Here is a 22,231-nt window from a genome sequence, read left to right as displayed (position 1 = left end):
GGCATGGCCAGCCAGGGGTTTTCCAAACTGCGCAGAATCATAACAACCGGGTCTACAGAACCGGTCTGAACCGGTAGAATCCCACCCCTGGTTGGGAGCCTCCAAAATTGGAAACAAGGAAAAGGGATGGGCAAAGGCCAGGCTATGATGAGGGCTTTGGATGACACTCAAGCAGCACTGTGACTTCCAAAGAAACCGGGTTAATATTTTCACCATCAGTCTAGTAAGCCAAGGTCCATTAAAAGGCTTTTAAAAGCTGCTACATCTCTAGATCTATCTTTGTGTAATATAATGCCAATCTTTCTAATGAAAACCAGAGAGACTCTTTTGTCTTTTTTGTGATGGATTTCAGCTGAATGCAGATGTTCTCCAGATGTCTCCACTTCAACCATCCAAATTCTTTTTGGAACAATTATCCCAACTGATGTAGGCTGTTTTATATGTGTAAAAAAACAAAAGGGAAGGGGAAAAAAAGAGGGATGTCCGATGTCTTCTGAGATCATATATGCCCGATGACTAAATTTATATTGGTTGATTGTAACTTCCCCTACTCCCAAAGGTGCTTTTTCAAGAGGAGATGAAGAGCTGAGGAAGCTTCTTGGTTGAGACACGAAACGTCTTCAAGGAAAAACAAAGGAAGTCCAGTTGCCACTTGAAAAAGCACCGTTGGGACAACCATGACTTGGATGACTGAGACTCTCCATAGACACTCCCCTACTCCTAATTTTAGGGCTGAAGTAGATCAAACAACACGTTTTAGTTGTTGTTTTTCTTCTCTAAGGAGCACTCAAACAGTGATGTTAGCAGCACAGCGACTCCCAAGGAAACGAGAGGAATATTTTTACCACCAGTCCAAGCCAAAGTCCTTTAAAAAGGCTTTTTCAATGCTCCTAGATCTCTAGATCTGTCTGTATGTGGTAGAATGCCATTCTTTCCCATGAAAACCATGCCTACGTCTTTTCTGCTAAGCCCAGCAATACATTCATTGGGAAATAAGTAACGTGTCTACAGCTGTGGTGGCACAGTGGTTAGAGTGCAGTATTGCAGGTTACTTCTGCTGCCTGCCAGTTGCCTGCAGTTTGGCAGTTCGATCCTGACCGGCTCAAGGTAGACTCAGCCTTCCATCCTTCTGAGGTGGGTAAAATGAGGACCCAGATTTTGGGGGGCAACAGGCTGACTCTGTAAATCGCTTAAGAGAGGCCTGTAAAAAGCACTGTGAAGCGGTATATAAGTCTAAGTGATATTGCTATTGCTAGGGTTACAGTATATTAAAATCTGCAAGATGCCACACACAGCCCCCCGATCATGCCAATGTTACCATGAATCACCCCCACCCCCAGTGGTGGGCTTTTTTTTGCCATGCCACACCTGTGACCCTCCCAATTTGGGGCAGCTTTCTTGCTTCCCTTCCTTGCGTGTTTTAATATGGTGTCCTTTTATCTTTTCTGACCCTGGTGGAATTTGTCCATGAACAGTCGTTTTAGCTAGGCTTTGTCTAATTAGCTTGGGCCCGATTGACATTTACCACAAAAGTAAGAATTATCTGACTAATCAATTCGAGTTGATTAGGAAAAATTAGCAAAAAGGACAAAGAACTGAAAATGTTTCATTGCCTGTCCAGGAACACTAGAGGGCGCTGTGCATCTAGGTAATCTACATTTTGTCAACGCAAAGGGGATCATCGTTATTGGTGCTCGCAATCGTATTCCCTGGCACATCGGTGCACTTTGCTTGTGCTCCTGAGTCCATTTGCCCATTTTGTGCTTTGCCCATTTTGTGCCCCTTTGTCCTGCCTTTGTTTTGTTTCTACAAAGTGCTCTTATATTATTTCTTCCACAGGTTGAACAATTCTGTGGTTTTGTTTTTCCAACCCTCCTTCTGTGGTTGATGGAAGAGAACTTAAAGTAGACATTAAGAAAAGAATGTTGGTGAAATGGTGACGTGGAGTGTGGTTTTTCTTAACCACTTAGGGACATGCAAAACATGGGGTGGGTATGAATGTCTGAATTTCCAAATGTCCAGAATTCCAAAGCACCCGAAACAACAGATGGAAGCTGATCAAAGAGAGATCCAACCTGGAACTAAGGATATTTTTCCTGACAGTGAGAACAATTAACCAGTGGAACGACTTGACTCCAGAAGTTGTGGCTGCTCCATCACTGGAGGCTTTTAAGAAGAGACTGGACAGCCACCTGTCTGGAATGGTACAGGGTCTCCTGCTTGAGCAGGGGGTTGGACTAGAAGACCTCCAAGGCCCCTTCCAATTCTGATATTCTACGTTCTGTGTCTTCTCCTTGTAGAATCATTTCTTTGGCTGGTCGCAGCCTCCCTGGCTTCCCAAATCTCTATTCGGTCCCATGAAAAGACCTCAAGACCAAACCCTTTCCATGGGATTCTTCCATCAATTGCACAAGCAGCACGTGGCAGAGTTCTCCACATGTTCTAAAAAAGTTTAGAACCACCTTCCCCACCTGGTGGCTTCATCCATAGTTTGTCCACTGTCAATTCGTAGCCTTTTTTCCAAAATGCTTTGTTGCATTCTTAGAAGGCCACTTGGGCTGCGGAAAAGGCCAAGAGATGGAATATTCAAAATGGTCTCATCTTTGCCTGGGGATTCAAGAACCCATCCCAACAACGGTGGTGGTTGTTCCACGTTCTACCTTGGAACCGCCTTGCAGAATCCCTGCTTAGAATATCTTAAACCCCTTCAGCAGAGTCAACGCTGGAGCTTTCCTCTTGCTTTGAGCTCTTGAGGATTTGACCGTGACCAGCTTCGCTTGGGCAACGGAAGGGACCTCTTTGTAGTTGACAGTGGAGAGTGAGTTGTAGGTGGAGGCAATGGTGGCGGTTGGGACCAGGTGAGCCGAGGGCTTCTCTTCAATGATGAACAGGGGCCGGACTGCCAGAGGTCTGTCCGTCTCTCGCCTCACTTCCCGTACTGCCTCGTGGAAAACGTGCTGCACGCACTCGAAATCCAGGCATGCCGAGACTTCATGGAAGGAGGAGCCGTACTTGGTGGCAAGAGATATTCCTTCAGCTTTGGTGACCTGTCTGGGAGAAGAAACCAGGAGAGAACATCCCACAATGAAAAGAGGCAACACAAGGAACTGGCCCATGTCTGTTAATTGCCGCATCCAAAGCACTAGAAAATTAAGCTATATTTTAGCTTAAATTAAACTATACCACGAGCCACGTTGGCACAGTGGTTAGAGTGAAGTACTGCAAGCTACTTCTGCTGACTGCTGGCTGCCTGCAATTTGGCTGTTCGAATCTCACCAGGCTCAAGGTTGACTCAGCCTTCCATCCTTCCGAGGTGGGTAAAAGGAGGACCCAGATTGTTGGGGGGCAATATGTTGACTCTGTAAACCGCTTAGAGAGGGATGGAAAGCCCCATGAAGCAGTATATAAGTCTAAGTGCTATTGCTATTAAATCTTACAAGGCTTAGAGGTCATCATACAAGGCTTAGAGGACACTCCAACCCAGTAGGACTTTGAGAGGCTTATGTTCCAATCTAGTGGTAAGAAGATTAAAATAATAAAACAGGATATGAGAATAAGAGAGCTGCAATAGCATGAACCTTCACAGAAGATCTCAAAAGAGATTACATTTACTTGGTAGCAATATTCTGGGTTGAATTCCCTATTTCTACCTATTTATTTTTCAGTACATCTAACACACCAGAGTAAAGTCTGGTCTCAAGATATAACCTAGTCCAATGAAGACTAGGTTGCTGCATTTATTACAGCCATCTCTCTCTCTCTCTTCCTTCCTTGGGTCGAGCTCTTAACCTCCTTACCTGTACTGTTCCATATCCAGCTTGTTCCCTATCAGGAGAACGGGAGATTCATGGAACGTGTTCTTCAAGTGGAGAGCAATGAGATCCAGGTACTGCTGTGACCCTTCAAAGCTCTTCCGGTTTTCAATGCTGTAGACTACTAGAAAGGCATGGGCCCAGTTCAGATACCTCTCACAGCCCACTGGGATGTCCTGGCAGAGAAGCAAGTAGGGATCAGTTAGAAGGCCCAGAATACCCTACCTACACCACCAGACTTGAGATTCTAGGCTGAGACAACCTTGAACTACGCCAGCTAAGATTGGACATAAAATTATCTGTTATAATGTCTTACCACTTAATGACTATTTCAGCTTTGATCACAACAACACAAGAGCACACAACAGATATACTCAATGTAAACCACTCCAAACTTGATTGCAGGAAGTACGATTTCAGCAATAGAGTGGTCAATGTCTGGAACTCACTACCTGACTCTGTTGTCACATCCTCTTACCTCCACTCCTTTACCCTCAAGCTAACCTCTATTGACCTCACCCCATTTCTAAGAGGTCTATAAGGGGAGGTGGTATTCAGCAGGTTCTGACCAGTTCTGGAGAACCGGTAGCGGAAATTTCGATAAGTTCGGAGAATCGGCAAACACCGCCTCTGACTGGCCACGCCCACATCTATTATCCGCCTCCCGAGTCCCAGCTGATCGGCTGGGCTTTCTTTGGTTGCCCTGCACAGGAGAACGGAGCTGGAAAGCAGGCTCTGTGGGGTGGGGAGGGAATGGGATGTTGCAGTAATCTTCCCCTGTCACGCCCACCAAGCCACACCCACAGAACCGGTAGTAAAAAAAATTGAATCCCACCACTGGGGCACAACCGCACAATCGTGCCTACCATCCCTGTCCTATTGTCCCCAATTATTGGTACCTATTTCATGTATTTACACTTATGTTTATTCTTATTTCTATTGTAATGTGTTTGACAAATCCAATAAATAAATAAAATAAATAAAATCTCCTTCATCTAACAGCAAACAACACCTCCATCTTGGCAAGAATGAAGGTAAAATAGAATCACGGGAGAAATGTAGCAAGGCTGAAGGAGACCCTATCACCAGGCATCTATTGTGTCAAAGCCCCTTTGGATCCAAAATAGTTGGACGCTGCCCTTGGCACTGCATTAAAAGGCCATTGTGAGTTTTGATGGAAGGAGGGAAGACTGTTGCCTTGGGCCACACATAACTTTCGATCTTATCTCCCACCAGTGTATTTTGATCTTCCAGTAAGAGGGGAGATTTTCATGCCTTCTCTGGTCTTTAACCTTTTAAGCTGCAATTCTGCCTTAATTTTAATCAAAAGAAACTTTCTTTTCGATTTTAAACGAAACACTATGCCATTTATTTGACTCTGTCCTTGGAATGTCCTTTTAAAAAAAATATATGCTGAGAAATATTCCAGACTATAGCAAAAAAAAAAACATGAAAGTACCAAACTCCAAGGAAGAATGCAGGGCTTATTTCTAAGTAAGCTGATCTGGAGCGGGGTGGGGAAAGCAAATAATATAAAAATTAAGAAAATTGACTCTTGCTCCTTGCATTGCCAAAGCATTGCCAAAGTCAAATGAGAAAGAAGCCTTGCTACTTGCAACTTTGGCACTCAGTGCCTTTGGGGCGAAAACCTCATGGATCCTGGCCTCTTTCTACAAAACTGCATAGTTTTTATCTTATATACCTCAAATTTGCAAATCACTCAGGCCATTTACAAAGAAGATAAGGTAGATACAGATCACTGAATCACAACGCTCCTGAGCTCCGTTTTTGCTGGCAGAGGCACTGCGGGCCAGTCCTTCGCTGTTTCCAGGGTGGCCCAGCGGGCCAGATCTAAGCACCCCGTGGGATGGATCTGAACCACGGGGCTTGAGTTTGACACCCCGGCTCTTGACAATATAGATGTGTTTTTTTATGAGCTGCCTGATTAATTTTAATGAGTTTCTATCTGGTCTCTTCCAAATGGGCTCACTAAAGAGCCCAAAATCTCTGGAGGCAAGAGGGTGAACAGAACCACCTTAAATGAGGAGAACAAGACAACCTTATGAGCCGCGATGGCGCAGTGGTTAGAGTGCAGTACGGTGGCTCAGTGGCTAAGACGCTGAGCTTATCGATCAGGAAGGTCGGCAGTTTGGCAGTTCGAATCCCTAGTGTCATGTAATGGAGCGAGCTCCCGTTACTTGTCCCAGCTTCTGCCAACCTAGCAGTTCAGAAACACGTAGAAAAATAGGGACCACTTTGGTGGGAAGGGAACAGCATGCCATGCACCTTCGGGCGTTTAGTCCTGCCAGTCACATGACCCTGGAGACGTCTTCGGACAGCGCTGGCTCTTCGGCTTTGTAACGGAGATGAGCATCGCCCCCTAGAGCCGGAAATGACTAGCACGTGTGTGCAAGGGGAACTTTTACTGATTACCTTTACTGCAAGCTACTTCTGCTGCCTTCCGGCTGCCTGCAATTTGGCAGTTCGAATCCCACCAGGCTCCACGTTGATTCAGCCTTCCATCCTTCCTAACTCAATAAAATGAGGATCCAGATTGTTGGGGGCAAGAGGCTGACTCTGTAAACCGTTTAGAGTGGGCTATTAAAACACTGTGAAGTGGTATATAAGTCTAAATGCTATTGCTATTAAATCTTATTTTCCCAAAGCAGTGAGGATCTAACCAAAATCAAACACCAGGAGAATTTATTGGATTTGCCTAGAAATTATCCTCTGCTGATAGAAGTGGCTCTTGCCGATGGGTCTTTTGTCATGTAAAGCCAGTAAATGTTACCTACTCTTTCTACCTCTGGTACGAAGACAATATTTGGAAATGCAGAGGTTTCATCGCAACTATTTTGCTCTCATGCTGTTATCTGATCAACTTCTTAAAAAGGTTAAAATGATGGCAAGTAGATCAAAGTTTGTGAATCTGAGAGGTTTCGTTCCTCATCCAAGTAACATTTTTTTTAAATTTTGACTGATGAAGTTACTTGGATGAGGAACAAAACGTCTCAGATTCACAAACTTTTGATCCACTTGCCATCATTTTAACCTTTTAAATAAAGATATATTTTTGGCCTAGATGGTTGACCTTTTGTTGACATACCTGATCAGCTGTATCCATCACTTTGAGCAACACAGGCTGTTGGTCTACTATCTCTTCTGAAGCGTAGGTATCTTCTGCAAAGCAAATTGTTTTGAAAGTTGGTAGATCATTTTGGGAAAGTATTTTTGTGCCCTAAACCGGGCTCTGGCTTAGACTTCAGAGGTTCCCAGCCAGCTTTGTGGGGGGGGGGGGGGGGGGGGGGGGGGCGCAGGCGAGGGGGGGGGGGGGGCGGGGGGGGGGGGGGGGGGCCGCCTTAGTGCGTAGTGGGGCCACCACCCAAACCAAGCTGGGACCCTCAAAGGAGGTGCTGATTGTATCTCATCTTCCTCATGTAGAACAACATTTAGATTACCACTGGACTCATCCATCGTCATTGAACACCTCCATAATCCATTGCGGGGTGGAGTCTGGGCAACGGAATGGAGTGAGCAGAGCGTTTTAATGGCCGGACGCCCTTCCTGTCACCAATGCGGAGTTTTGTTCAGCAGATGTATTCTCATTGTGCTCAGGGAGAGAAATATCTGCCTCTACCTAGGATCGAACTCACAGCCTCCGGATTGTGAGGCGAGAGCTCCACCTCTAGGCCATGGCGCCACTCTGCTAGATTGCCAGTGGACTGAAAGGAACAAAATTCATACACATTCTGTTATCTCCAGAAGTTTCTATCCCTTGAGATATCTCTCCTACTATCCAAGCAAATTCCTTGGAAATTATGCTTGGCTCATGTCTGCGCAAAGGAGACAGCAACAGACCTTATCCTGCAACCTATTTTTAAACGTTAAAACAATAAAAAGGCAATGCTAAACTGACTCACACATGTTTGTCCCTCATCTGGTCACTTTTGCACTGATTGTTCAAGGGGGGGAAAAAAAAGGAACATGGAAATTCAATTGCTACTTCTCACTAAATACCACTTGCTTAGACATTGCCCACATAGTTTATTTTGTATGCAGTAATTATTTCGATCATTGGAACCTTCTCAATGAAAGCCACAATTTTTGAAAAGAAATCTCAGTACACAAAATGAATGGAAAACACCCTTGCAAAACAAACATGCGTGCACACACACACACACAAAATTTATTCTTCTGTGCCTTCCTTGAAAGCCTCCTCTGTCATTCTTCAACTTCTGGATATGACTAATCAGAGCTACCTGCCAAGAATTTCCAACACAATTATACCCCAGCTTCTTTGTTCACTGATTGATGAAGTTCCTAGGTTTGGTCTGACTTCTTGCTCATAGATCTCCCTGGATGCACCGATAAACAGAAAACAAACGGAAATAGATGCCATAGATCAAGTGATCCCCAACCTTTTTATGCAGCGGCCCGGGTACACGGCATCAGCTGAGGCGCACAGCGACCAGTACTGGCGTCAGCTGAAGCGCAGCGCCATCTTTTTTATGAAAAAGTGCTTCCGGTGACCTCACGGGCACTTTTTCATCAAAAGATGGGCGGCGCTCCAACGCTCGATGAGCTTTCCGAGGTGAAGTGACTTTCTGCCGGAAAAGCGCGGCGCGCCCGCCATCTTTGATGAAAAAGTGCTTCCGGTGAGCTTTCCCACCCGGAAAAGCTCACGGAAATACTTTTTCATCAAAAAGATGGCGGCGAACCGCAAACTGGCTGACCCCGGTGTTGGGGACCCCTGGCATAGATCAAGCCATAACCTTGGTCTAGCTCACTGGCAGAGCCCTCCAGGATTTCCAACGTGGTTTGTCTGATGATTGTTGCTACTGATCTAGAGTCCCTTTGGGGACCCAGGACATGGTCCATCTGGACATCAGACCATCTGACTCAGTGTTGTTCACACTAACAGCAGGAGGTTCCCAAGATTTGAGACCAGGGTCTTTTTAAACCCTGATTTGAGAGGCCAGGGACTAAACTTATAACCTACAGGGGAAAAAAATAAAAAATAGTGACACCGAACCTCACAGAGTTCTAAAAGAATAGACTAGAATAACAGAGCTGGAAGGGACCTTGAAGGTCTTCTAGTCCAACCCCCTGCTCAAGCAGGAGACCCTATACCATTTCAGACAAGTGACTGTCCAGTTTCTTCTTAAAAAGTTCCACATCTGAAAGCAAGCTGTTCCACTGTCAGGAAATGTCTCCTTAGTTCTAGGTTGCTTCTCTCCTTGATTAGTTTCCATCCGTTGCTTCTTGTCCTGCGTTCAGGTGCTTAACAAGAGGATTCCAAGACAAGTGGCCAAGATTAGATCTCAGCCAAAGTTCTCTTTCTCTTTCTTTCAAGGGATAGGTTTGCTCAACCCACTCAGACACGGGGAGGAGTAAAAACATCAGATTGGTGGCTACAATATTATAATTCCCTTGATCTATGTCACCTTCTCTTCGTGGATCATGGATCTCCTCAATCATATTAAAGACAAAGAGGTTTAGATTATAGATTAACAGGGTTGGAAGGGACCTTGTAGGTCATCTAGTCCAACCCCCCACCCAAGCAGGAGACCCTACACCAGAGGTCTCCAACCTTGGCAACTTTAAGACTTGTGGACTTCAACTCCCAGAATTCTCCAGCCAGCAGAGCTGGCTGGAGAATTCTGGGAGTTGAAGTCCACAAGTCTTAAAGTTGCCAAGGTTGGAGACCTCTGCCCTACACCATTTCTGACAGATGGCAGTCGAGTCTCTTCTTGAAAGCCTCCAGGGATGAAGCTCCCACAACTTCCGAAGGCAACTTCTGTTCCATGGGTCGATTGTCCTCACTGTCAGAAAGTTTCTCCTAATTTCCAGGTTGAACCTCTCCTTGTTCAGTCATTTGTTCCAACCAGCTAAGCTTGATTAACTGGTTTGCTTGTGGCTTAGCCTTTGGGACAAATCCACTCTGGCTGTTTGGCTCAGTTTATTGTGCAAAACAAGAAAATACGCTAATTCAGGAAAGAAGTGAAGTCTGTGTTGCAAATCCAACCAGTCTCTCATTTTCTTTTTGTTTACGCCGAGGGTAGGAACTAGAGAAAATCAGAAAATCCCAAGGCCTGCCAATAGAAATGGAACAACTGCAGCAAAAGAAAGCAAAGGTAGTCCCTATAATGTTAGGTGCCTTGGGTGCAATTCTAAAACATCTGGAGCACCACTGGACTACTATCGGAACTGACAAAATCACCATCAGTCAAGGGCAAAAGGCGGCTTTACTAGGAAAATCTTAGGTCCTTTAATACCATCAAACAGCAACATCTGCTTCCCCAGGTCCTTGTGACGGATTGGTGAGGTGGGATAAAAATGCCAAATCCAGTCTAAACATCTGGAGCCTTGACTGTTAACATTGTTTGATTTGTTTTGTCCCTTTTCTTTCCTTTTTTCCTTCCTTCCTTCCCTTTCCCCGGTGGCGCACTGGTTAGAATGAAATATTATAGGCTAACTTTGCCCACAGACAGGAGTTTGATCCTGACTGGTTCAAGATGGACTCGGCCTTCCGTCCTTCCGAGGTGGGTAAAATGAGGACCCAGATTGTTGAGGGCCGACTCTGTAAACTGCTTAGAGAGGGCTGTCAAAGCACTGTGAAGCACTATATATGTAAGTCTAAGTGCTATTGTTAATGCTAAACATCTGGCTATGTGACCAACCATAATAGCACTGATCCCTGGGCAATCCCATAGACCTTTGGGGTTAATATTAATCACTTTGGGGGATCCTAATTTAAACATTGTAATATTCCACAATTTAATAGTCCATAGTTTTCTGGTGTTTATTTGCTAAATAAACCACCATTGATTTAGTTTGCATAATATGCTGAAAACAGACCAAAGAAATCATACTATTACTTAGTGAAAAATGTATGAACTCAGCTACTATTTTTTTTTTCTAAACTTCAACAAGACTTTCCGAACGACTCGGAACAAACTGAATATTATATGATATGGGAATTATTTTATCAATGGCTAGAGAATTAATATGGAAGTTAGAAATTAAAGAAGATCAGTGAAAAATAGTAAACATGTGAAAAGAATTGAAAATGTTAAGATGGGGAATGCTATAAGAATTAGATATATGAAGTATATTAGTATTAGAATAGAATAGAGTATTAACATCAAGCAATGAATATGTATAAATTGTAATTGTTGCTGTGCAAGATATTTGTACCCAGATGACACACTATTTAAAGGATTTGTATAAAATAAAATAAATACAAAAAAAAAGAGAGACTTTCCTAGCGACTCAACCCACCATTCCCCATTTCACAATGGTCCAATAAAATTCGACCCTAAATCTGAGATCCCATTAAGCAGGACTGGATTTTAAAACAACACTTAAGCTGAGTTCACACCCAGTTCTCCTCCAAAAAGCAAATTCTGACAACTCACACTTAGTGTCTCCTTTAAACCAAATCTTCATTTCAGAATGTTTAGCACAGAGAGATGCAAGTGATAAAACACATGAAGTATATAAGCCAATGCAGGCATTTTTCCAGAGTTTTAGAATTCCAGGCAAAGCACTGTGGTCCCAGTGCTGGTTTATTAAGAGAATAAAAATGCTACCACTTAAATGCTTTGGTTTTCCATCCATTAAAAACCCTTGGTAAGGCCACAGCATCCAGCTTTGATCGCCACTTTACAAAAAAGATGTTGGGACTTTGGAAAAAGTGCAGAGAAGAGCAACTAAGGCCTGGAGACTAAAACATATGAAGAACAGTTGCAGGATTTCAGTTTGGCTAGTCCGGCGAAAAGTAGGACTAGGGGTGACATCATGATAGCAGTATTCCAGTATTTGAGGGGCTGCCACAAAGAAGAGTGGGGGGCAACTTATTTTCCAGAAGGCAAGACAAGAAACAATGGATGGAAATTAATCAAAGAGAGATCCAATCTAGAACTAAGGAGGAATTTCCTGACAGTGAGAACAATTAACCGCTGGAACAACTTGCCATCAGAATAGAATAGAATAGAATGAATGGAATAGAATGGAATGGAATGGAATAGAGAAAGAAGGAAGGAGAATAGAATAGAACAGAATTCGTTATTGGCCAAGTGTGATTGGACACACAAGGAATTTGTCTTGGTGCAAATGCTCTCAGTGTACATAAAATAAAAGATACATTTGTCAGAGTAATGAATCATAAGGTGCAACACTTAATGATAGTCATAGGGTACAAATAAGCAATCAAATCATACTAGGAAACAATAAAAATTGTTAGGACACAAGCAACAAGGTTACAGTCATACAGTCATAAGTGGGAGGAGATGGGTGAAAGGAAGGATGGGAGGATTAATAGAAATAGTAATGCAGACGTAGTAAGTTCTGGGAGCTCCATCACTGGAGATTTTTAAGAAGAGGCTGGAGAGGCACTTGTCTGAAAATGGCTCTTGTTTGAGCAGGGGGTTGGACTAGAAGACCTCCAAGGTCCCTTCCAGCTCTATTCTGATTGAGAAATCCAGGAAGCAAATACAGGCTGAAGCAGGAAAGAAATCTTTCAAGGTCTTTTTGACAAGCCTTGTCGCTCTTGGCTCTTAGGTCTGCATTTGGTCTTGGTTCCTCGCCCGTTTCAAGGGGGATTTGTGGGTTGACAAGCGATCTGCATCACAGCTCATTAACTTTCTGCAAGGGTTTTTTTTTTTCTTTTTTAAGTCCAGAAGCCTCTCCTTGCCCTCCAAGACAATCAGTGTTTTCCATCTCTACTTTCCTTGGTATGTGCTCCAAATTTGGCAGCTTGTTTTGAAATAGCCACGAAGCATATTTGCAAGCAGAACTTGGAAGAACTTAAAATACCCTGCAGCATGTTCTGGGAGGGGAAAAAAAAAAAACTGAAGAGGGCTGACATTTTCCAGGGACCCAAAAAGGGGACCCAGTTTTCTGCTTGCTAGGAGATCCCTTTCCCCTCCACCCTCCCTGTCAGGTGGGTGGATGCTGGTGGCCTCTGGATCTGAGCCATTTAGTGCAACCCAAAGCAGGATTTTCCCAGCTGACCAATAATCAACCTGCAAAGTCTCTCTCTGGTATCCCACCTTCCAGTTTCTGTTCATGGGAATGCACAAAACTTTCAAGTGTGTGTTATCTGGATTAAACCTGGATTCTAAGTGGTTTCCCCAACAGGTGGTGGGCTCTGGTTGACTTGATCTGGGATCAGAAGCTAAGCTGGTCCAAAGCTGGTTTAGTCCGCCTGGGAAATGATCAGAGAATCCTGTCCGAGTTGAGATTGCAAAAGGGCACCATGGAAGCATGAAGAAGATACATTCAGACTTACCCAGGTTAGGATCGTATTCGCTTATAAACCTCTTGGTAAGAAACTTCACCGTTAGCGCTGCAAGAAAAGAGAGAGGGTTACTTCTTCTGCGCAGGTCCTCCCCAGCTGTAAGACTTTTTGCTAAACCAGTTCCTCCTGATTTCTCCAAATTTGAGGTTCTTTCCTGGAAAAGCCCCCGGACAATACCCAGAAGCTTCAGGTGGTGCAAAAGGTGACAGTGTGGGAAGTTATGAGCAGGGGATTGGATTAGAAGACCTCCACGGTCCCTTCCAACACTGTTATTCTCTAATTCCTAGAACTGCACAAGTTACACCTCTGCTCTGCAAGCTGTACTGGTTGCCAGTTTCCTTCTGGGTTTAATTCAGGATGCTGATTTTTAACCTTATCCAGTGCGTCAAGGATGCTTTTTTCAAAAAGCAACTGGACTGTTTTTCCTTGAGGAAGAGTAACTATACTTCCATTCCCCCCAACTGATGAAGCTTATTGGATGAGAAGTGAAACAACTCCTTCTCCTCCTCCTCCCTTCTCCTCCTCCTCCCTTCTCCTCCTCCTTCTGTTGCCTCCTCCTCCTCCTCCTCCTGTTGCCTTTTGAAAAAAGCACCTTAAAGACAACTATGACCTGGATGACTGAGAATCTCCACAGACAAATTAACCAGTCTGTTTTGTCAGATCAGACAATCAAGTTAATTGAGCAAACCATGATTAAGCAAATAATTGGGAAGCAGATACCAAGTCTACTTAAGAGTAGATGATGAGGCAGTGTCTTCTCCTGGACCCACCCAGGTCTCCTCAACCTGGTTTTCTCAAGATGTGTTGCATTTTCTTCCATATGTACAAATTGCAAAATGGTGGCTAAGGATAGTCAAAGCTACGAAGAACCATCTTCAGAATAGCACGTGAGGACTGAGATGCTGCCCCAGAAGGAACGGACTTGTCACCTAACCTGATTTCCCAGCTCCTTGACAGCCCAGGATGGCCACGTTGCATTCCTGCAGAAGGTTTGGCGGGTGGCGTTCGCTTGCCCAAGGGACAGCTCGAGGTTTGCAAAACATGGAGGACATCTTTCCACTCTGTGAATAAAACCCAACAATGAATAATTCTGCACTGAAGGGGGGATAGTATCAAGTTCCTGTGAAGTGTTAATACCACTTTATATTGCTTTGGGAAGACCAGACTAGGGGTACTGTGTTCAGCTTTGGCCACCATGATACACATAAGATGTTCAGACTATAGAAAGAGTGCAGAGAAGAACGACAAAGATGATTAGGGGACTGGAGGATAAAATATATAGTTGCAGGAACTTGGTATGTCTAGTTTAATGAAGAGAAGGACTAGGGATGACGTGATAGCAATCTTCCAATATTTGAGGTTGTCATAGAGAAGATGGCTCAATCTATTCTGCAAAGCACCTGAAGGCAGGACAAGAAACAATGGATGGAAACTAATCAAGGAGAGAAACAACCTAGAACTAAGGACAATTAGAACAATTAACCAGTGGAACAACTTGCCTCCGCCCCATCATTGGAGGCTTTCAAGAAGAGACTGGACAGCCATTTGTCTGAAATGGTATAGGGCCTCCTGCCTGAGCAGGAGGTTGGACTAGAAGACCTCCAAGGTCCCTTCCAACTATGTTATTCTGATATTCTTTTTTTTTATGTACACTGAGAGCATTTGCACCAAGACAAATTCCTTGTGTGTCCAATCACATTTGGCCAATAAAAGAATTCTATTCTATTCTATTCTGTCATCAGTTCCACTGGACTGATTAAAATGGCACATTAGCACTTCTCTCTAATTCAGGTTTCTGATATTGGCAAAAATTCTTCCATGTTTGGTTTTGGGTGGAGTGGCACAGCCCCAGATAGACCTGGCAAGCAATCTGGGCTTCTTCCTGGTTTCACTTACTAAAAAAATCTTAAGAGTTGAACAAATTGGCTTAACATGATGCAGGAATTCAGCCACAAATAAATAATTGATGGAATTTAATGTTAACTAAAGTCTCAGCAATTTGGGTTAGAGTTTTCCCTCCCTAGCCACAAATGAGTCAGAATTTCTGAACATTACCAATGGACTCATAAGACAAAATTATAAGTTTTTTTTTTAAAGCAGCAGCAACAACCCTGGACAAAGCAATAGAAAGACTTGGCAGCATAAATTAGAATACAATGGAATAATTGGAAGGGAGGGAACTGGAAGGGAGCTTGGAGGTCTTCTAGTCCATCTCCCGCTTAGGCAGGAAACTTTATACCATTTCAGACAAATGGTTGTCCAATGTCGTCTTAAAAACTTCCAGTGTTGGAGCATTCACAACTTCTGGAGGCAAGTAGTTCCACTGATTAATTGTCCTCACTGTCAGGAAGTTTTCCCTTAGTTCCAGATTGCTTGTCTCCTTGATTAGTTTCCATCCATTGTTTCTTGTCCTGCCTCAGGGGCTTTGGAGAATAGCTTGACTCCCTCTTCTTTGTGGCAACCTCTGAGATATTGGAACACTGCTATCCTGTCACCCTAGTCCTTCTTTTCATTAAACTAGACATACCCAGTTTCTGCAACTGTTCTTCATATGTTTTAGCCTCCGATCCCTTAATCATCTTTGTTGCTCTTCTCTGCACTCTTTCTACAGTCTCAGCGTCTTTTTTTACATCAAGATGACCAAAACTGGATGCAGGAATCCAAGTGTGGCCTTACCAAGGCATTATAAAGTGGCACTATCACTTCACGTGATCTTGATTCCATCCCTCTGTTAATGCAGCCTAGAACAAAGGTATTCACACAACACTGAAGAAAATTTCTCAAACGGTGCGTTAAATAAAGCAGTACACCATGCTATAAATCTTGGTTTATAGACCACCCAATACAGGAAGCCAAACTCTGCAAATGATAGGATGACACATGGGGCATGCCGCCAGCTCAGGAAACCCTGCCTCTCTCAAGCTACTTTCGCTTTGTCCTCTCAAAGCAGAAGACACCGCTCTCTGCATGGAAACTGAGATAGAGAGATATATGTATATGTATGTATTTGGACTAAAAGAGCAACAATTATTTTTTTTCAACGCTTCCTCCCCCACCCCTATTCCTGAGGAGTTAGTCTTCTGGCCTTTCAGTAAATAAATATTGTTGTTGGGAAATGATGATTTGGTTGGGTTCTAGTCTTCCAAGAATAAGAGGCATGTCTTCCCCCACTGCTGGCACCCCAAGCAAAATCTGTTGGAGTGATGAGGAACTTCTAATGGAAGGACTACTCTTGGTCTCACCAGGCTGGGGAGGGAAGCTCATGGAGCCTTGGCAAAACTTTTCCCCATCTTGGGAAGGTGCAAATAGAAGTGTCTGCAAAAAATGATAACTATCCCCCCCCCCCCAAGATTGGTGGCTATGAAGATATGACTGAAGCTTATGTGCATCTTAGAAGTTCAATCAAACCATCACAATTGTTGTTGGGTTTTTTTTTTTACATATCTTGTAAAAAAAAATGCATGTAAAAATACCTTTTACATAATCTTTTTTCCACTTCTGGAAAAAAGTAACTCAAGGTGGTTCATTTTGGCCTAAAGGAGGAACATACAATAGAACATAGAGTAACAGGGTTGGAAGGGATCTTGCAGGTCTTCTAGTCCAACCTTCTGCTCAAGCAGAAGACACTAAACCAGGGGTGTCCAACCTTGGCAACTTTAAGACTTTAACCCTTGTGGCTTTGCTGGCTGAGGAATTCTGGGAGTTGAAGTCCACAAGTCTTAAAGTTGCCAAGGTTGGACACCCCTGCACTAAACCATTCTGTACTGTCTCTTCTTGGAAATTTGCAGTGATGAGAACTCACAACTTCTGAAGGCAAGCTGTTCCATTGATTAGTTGTTCTAACTATCAGGGAATTTCTCCTTATTTACAGGTTGAATCTATCTCTGACAAGCTTCAACCCATTTCTTCTTGTCCTGCCTTCAGATGTTTGGAGAATACATCAACGCCATATTCCCTATTATAGCCCTTTATTTATTGGAAGATGGCTTCCATGTCACCCCTGAGCTTTCTCTTCAATAAGCTAAACATATCTAGTTCCCTTATCAGTCCATCTTATGGTTTAGACTCCAGACTCCTGATCATCTTTTGTTGCTCTTCTCTGCACTTTTTCTAGGGTCTCACCATCCTTTTTGTATCATGGTGACCAGCACTGGACACAGTACTCCAAGCATGGCCTCAGCTGTACGGCATAAAATGAGAATATCACTATCACTTATAAACTGACTCTTCTCCACACTAGAGGAAAAAAACAAGGAGTTCCATCATTAATTCATAACAGTATCAAGCCTGCAACTTAATGGAAAGGGGCCACTCCTGACATTATTCTGCCCATTGAGAAGTCAAGAACAAATCCAGTTCCCATCCTTGGTCAAATTCCAGTGATAAGCAATGAGAAGATAATTAGGGGACTGGAGGCTAAAGCATACGAAGAACGGTTGCAGGAATTGGAGATGTCTAGTTTAATGAAAAGAAGAACTCGGGATGACATGATAGCAGTGTTCCAATATTTGAGGGGCTGCCACAGAGAAGTGCCCCACATTTGAGGGGCTGCCACAGAGAAGTGCCCCACATGGGGTGTCAACCCATTCCTCAAAGTACTAGAAAGCAACACAAGAAGCAGTGGATGGAAACTAAACGAGGAGAGATCCAACCTAGAACTAAGGACAAATTTCCGGAGAGTGAGAACAATTAACCAGTGAAACATCTTGCCTCCAGAAGCTGCGGGTGCTCTATCACTGGAGGTTTTTAAAAAGAGATTGGACAACCTTTTGTCTGAAATGGTATAGGGCTAGACTAGAAGACCTCCAAGGTCCCTTCTGATTTTGTTATTCTGAGAAGAACGGCACTCCCATTCAACTCCATCTGGTTGACAAAGGTGGAGTGCCTCTGGGCAGAAGAGAACAGAATGAATCCATCATTCTTGTAAATCAGAGCCTTTTCATCAGGTAGAAGGTGACCGGGACTCTGCACATGCCCAGAGGCATGGTTTGCTTTATCATCTCTTGATGGAGTTCAGCAGCAATCCAATTTTTGACTCCGGAACATTGAGGCTGCTTGTTTTTAATCACTAGGGCTTGTAACCTGTATCACTGTTTGCCGTTTTGAAATTTTATGGTTTGGTTGTATGGAATGCTATTGCTGTAAACAACTAGGAAAAGAGGAGAGCTGTTTCTTTTTAAGACAATGTAGACATATTTAAAATAAAAAAATACGAAATAGAGCTCTATTCATTGCTGAGCTCTGGGGTCAAACTTAAATTCCAGGCTCTGTTAATCCAGGTTTGGAATGGGGCTCTGTTTGCAGCTGAACTACTGATGTGCATCTTTCCTGCTTTAAGCCTTTTAGCACATCTGCTTTTGATTCGGAGAGCCCTGAGTTGGGATAAACACAATTTTGTTCACAGGACAAAAGTCAGAAGGGCTTTTGAACTGTAAGCAAGATAGGTCAGCAGAGAGAAGAAGAGGGGGGAAGGTTCCCCCCAATCAAGCAGCCAGAGACAGCTGGGTTTTTGTGTAACTCAAGTAATGTGCTACTGAAGATCAAAGGTAAGAATCCTGCAGAGTTAAACAAAGGGTAGTTTGTACAACATGCTAGTCAGAAATCTGGACGGGTGGGTAACTATGGCTTAGTGCAGGGATGTCCAACCTTGGCAGCTTTTAAGACCTGTGGATTCTGGGAGTTGAAGTCCACAAATCTTAAAAGTTGGCAAGGTTGGACACCTTCGGCTTAGTGTATAATGCAGATCTGAGTGAGCTGATAGTTTGGTGAGTTGTGTTATCCTTACCAGTTGGGTTAATTTGACTGTAGTTGGGGAAGCCAAGATTTAGGGGATCTTTGCAAACATAGCCCCCAAAGATTTATCAACTTCATTGCATCGCATTTTTATTTAATACTTTGACCTAAGCACAATAGAGCATGTTTTCCACAAACAACCTCCATTCAGGTGTTGTTATTAGTTGTGAAGTCATGTCCGACCCATCATGACCCCATGGACAACATTCCTCCAGGCCTTCTTGTCCTCTACCATCCTCTGGAGTACATTTAAGGTCATCCATCCAGGTAAGTTGATTTAAAAGAACAACTGCTTTCAACTCCCCCCAGGAGCTTCTGTAGGTGAAGAGGAGCTACAACCTGAATCTACCTGCTCTTAGTCCATCAGCTTCTCCACTGGACTTCACAGGCTCGGAGATTGACTGACCCAAAGTCAACTCATGACCGAAAAGGAACTAGTATCTGGGTCTCCTCACTCCCAATCAAGCATCTTTCCCACTAAACAACCACTGTCTCATTCTCTCATTTAATACCTGCAAGAACCACATCCAATAAATTCCAAAGTAGATTAGGAGCAGATTCCTCCATCAGAAATTTTTGAAACAAAGCTTCTTTTTAGATCAAAATAAGCAGAAAAGGAGCATGTGATCGTATGTCTATTTTGGGTCTACTGCAGTCAGTGGCCCAATGAAGAGAACATGTTCAAAACCCAGAATGACTCTGGGATTAACATTCCTAGAATTTTTTCTTGTCTTGATTAAACTGATCCATGTGGACCTCTCAAATATTGAAGATGGATCTTCTGCAAGTCTCAGGGCAGGGACATTGGCTCCTTTCCCCTTTTAAAAAACTGCCCAGGCTCACATACAGATTTACAAACCATCACAGTTGAGTTTGCATAGTACACAATGTAAGATGAGAACTTTAGAATAATGTGTGAATCCAGCATGGATTTCACACAGACCTGTACATTGGAGTTAATTAAAGATAACACCGAGACCAGAAAAGCAGTGTAGATACAACTAAAGACCAGTTGTGTCCCTAATACATCTTGACATTATAACATATTTTTCGTTGCTTCTTGGATCAAAAGTAGAAGGTCTTACTCCTTCCCATCAAACATAGATTGGCTGAATTCCCAACAACACAGTGAATCACAAACTAGCCAATCTCATTGAGCCTAACATCTTGTGCAAACTTAGTCTGTTGATGGTTTAGGATGTCATGCACATCCAGAAAATAGGATTTGTTGAGCCCATGTATTTATTTATTTATTTTATTTATTTATTTGATTTGCCAATTGTTTACAAGATAATAAGTATAAGTGTATACATAGTTGTGAATACATGAAATGGGTACATATAAGAAAAATAAAAGAATAAGAGAAACAATAGGACAGGGACGGTAGGCACGATGGTAAAACCCAGCCTGTAAAGATTATTACCGTAGGATATATCCCTAAATTTTCTGGGTTTACCTCTCAGCCAACCTATATTTTTACTCTTTGATATTAGAAGAATCCAGGTTTATTGTTAGTTTGTAACTGAGCGTGCTGGGCAAAACCTAGGATGCAATGTTAATTGAGTAAGCTTTGTTAACTCTGGGGGAAGGAGGTCCCATTCAAGGCAGAGCCAAAAAGAATCCCCCCACCCTTTTTGGTTCCTTTGGTTGGGATGCTGCACAGCCACAAGGTTATGGCTCCAGTGAGCTGAATGAGTCAGAAGATCCCCAAGCAACCAGGGTTGGCTTTCCACATTTCAAAGTCAGGGGAAAACATGCCCATTTTTGCCTTCAAAAGAAAAATATTTCCTCCTGAGCCTTAAAGTGCCATGAACCAACTCACCTTCAGGTTACAAGAAGAGCCCCATCCAAGAACGCTGGAGAAATTCAGCCCAGATTAGACATCCATCCATCCAGGCTAAATCTGTGTCCACCTGCCAGAAAGTCTTCCTCTAAAATTCAGGGGACCGACGTGGGAGGGGAAGAAGCAAGCCTGAAGCCAGGTCTCCACTGCTGACAACCAAGAGGCAACCGCTGACTCTGGACAGCTGCTGGTTGCCTGGATCGGACTTGAATGAATGAGGCTGAGAAAAGGTCCCTTCCCTGGCAGGGTTTGCCAGCTGAGCTCCAGCCAAATTCCTTGTAAGGAAAGCTGCTGCTCTGTTTTTGGCCTGGGATGGACACGTTTTCCCATCAACAAGAGGGCAGGGAAGAAGCGAAGGCCTTCCCTGCTGGAGGGGGTGAGGGGAACGTCAAGGATGCCCAGAGACATGGTGGGGAGAAAGCAGAAAAGCGAATGCACAATCCTGCTTCCTGGCTTCACTCTTCAAGTGTGTATGTGTGTGTGTGGAGGGGGGGGATGAGTTGCAAATCAATCCTGGGTCTCCTTTAGCTTGTCTGAGGATCTAAACAAGTCAACAGCATAAAAACTGGCTGAGTGACTGCCCCGCTATGGGCAAGAGATGCGGGTTTCTCTCTGGGAAAGAGACTTTGGGCAAAGACCAGCACAATCCTACTCTTGGGATAAATATAGGCACCCAGAAGCATCTCTTTCAAGAGGCACTGCTGGCATCTTCAGACAATCGCCAGCGACCTGGACTGACCCCCTGACTTGGCACCTCTCTAGTGTCACAGTTTACACCCCAGCCTAGATCTTTGATTTGTGACACCAGGGATGGATGCAGGATCTTGAATTGCATATAACCCAGAACCCCTCCAAACATTGACAATCAAAGAGCATCTAAGAGGTTTCCCTACATCAGAGGTGGCATTCAAACAGGTTCTGACCAGTTCTGGGGAACCGGTAGCGGAAATTTTGAGTACTTTGGAGAACTGGGAAATCCCGCCTCTGACTGGCCCTGCCCCCATCTATTCTCTGCCTCCCATTGACTCCCAGCTGATTGGCTGGGTCTTCTTTGGTTGCCCTGCACAGGAGAACGGAGCTGGAAAGCAGGTTAGTGGGATGGGGAGGGAATAGGGATTTTGCAGTAACCTTCCCCTGCCACACACACCCAAGCCACACCCACGGAACCGGTAGTAAAAACATTTGAATCCCACCACTGCCCTAAAGGTCTTAAAATGGCCTAGATCCTGCACCAATGGAAGGTCTTGTCTAAAACATTTGACCGCCATCTTTGATAGAACCAAGATTCATTTCTCGCCATTCTGGATAAGAGGTAGGATTCAGCCAACACATCAATCTATTGTTTATTTAATTGTATTGTATTGGATGAACCATAATGTACTGGATTCACCTTAGACACTGAGACATAAATCATGGTGGAGAAACCACTACAGTGGATGAATTAACCTGTTAATTCACTCCCTAGCAAATGACATGATTGCT

General features: G+C 43.7%; 1 protein-coding gene across 1 annotated transcript; it reads right to left on the bottom strand.

Annotated features, from left to right (window-relative positions):
• Positions 1–1,595: 1,595 nt before the first annotated feature.
• Positions 1,596–20,961, bottom strand: RASL12 (RAS like family 12). Its single transcript, XM_026673096.2, has 6 exons — positions 20,729–20,961; positions 14,048–14,174; positions 13,105–13,161; positions 6,919–6,992; positions 3,798–3,988; positions 1,596–3,051 (listed from the first exon to the last, which is right to left on the bottom strand). The coding sequence occupies exons 2-6, from the start codon at positions 14,163–14,165 to the stop codon at positions 2,688–2,690; spliced, it is 804 nt and encodes a 267-aa protein (XP_026528881.1). The 5' UTR covers positions 14,166–14,174; positions 20,729–20,961; the 3' UTR covers positions 1,596–2,687.
• Between the last annotated feature and the right edge of the window lie 1,270 nt (positions 20,962–22,231).

Source organism: Notechis scutatus, chromosome 11, assembly GCF_049901735.1.
Source record: "Notechis scutatus isolate UNSWTSFEM ecotype Mainland chromosome 11, rNotScu1.2, whole genome shotgun sequence".
Classification (NCBI taxonomy): Eukaryota; Metazoa; Chordata; class Lepidosauria; order Squamata; family Elapidae; genus Notechis; species Notechis scutatus.
The sequence above is the reverse complement of the archived record's forward strand: the minus strand, read 5'-3'. Positions and strand labels throughout refer to the sequence as shown.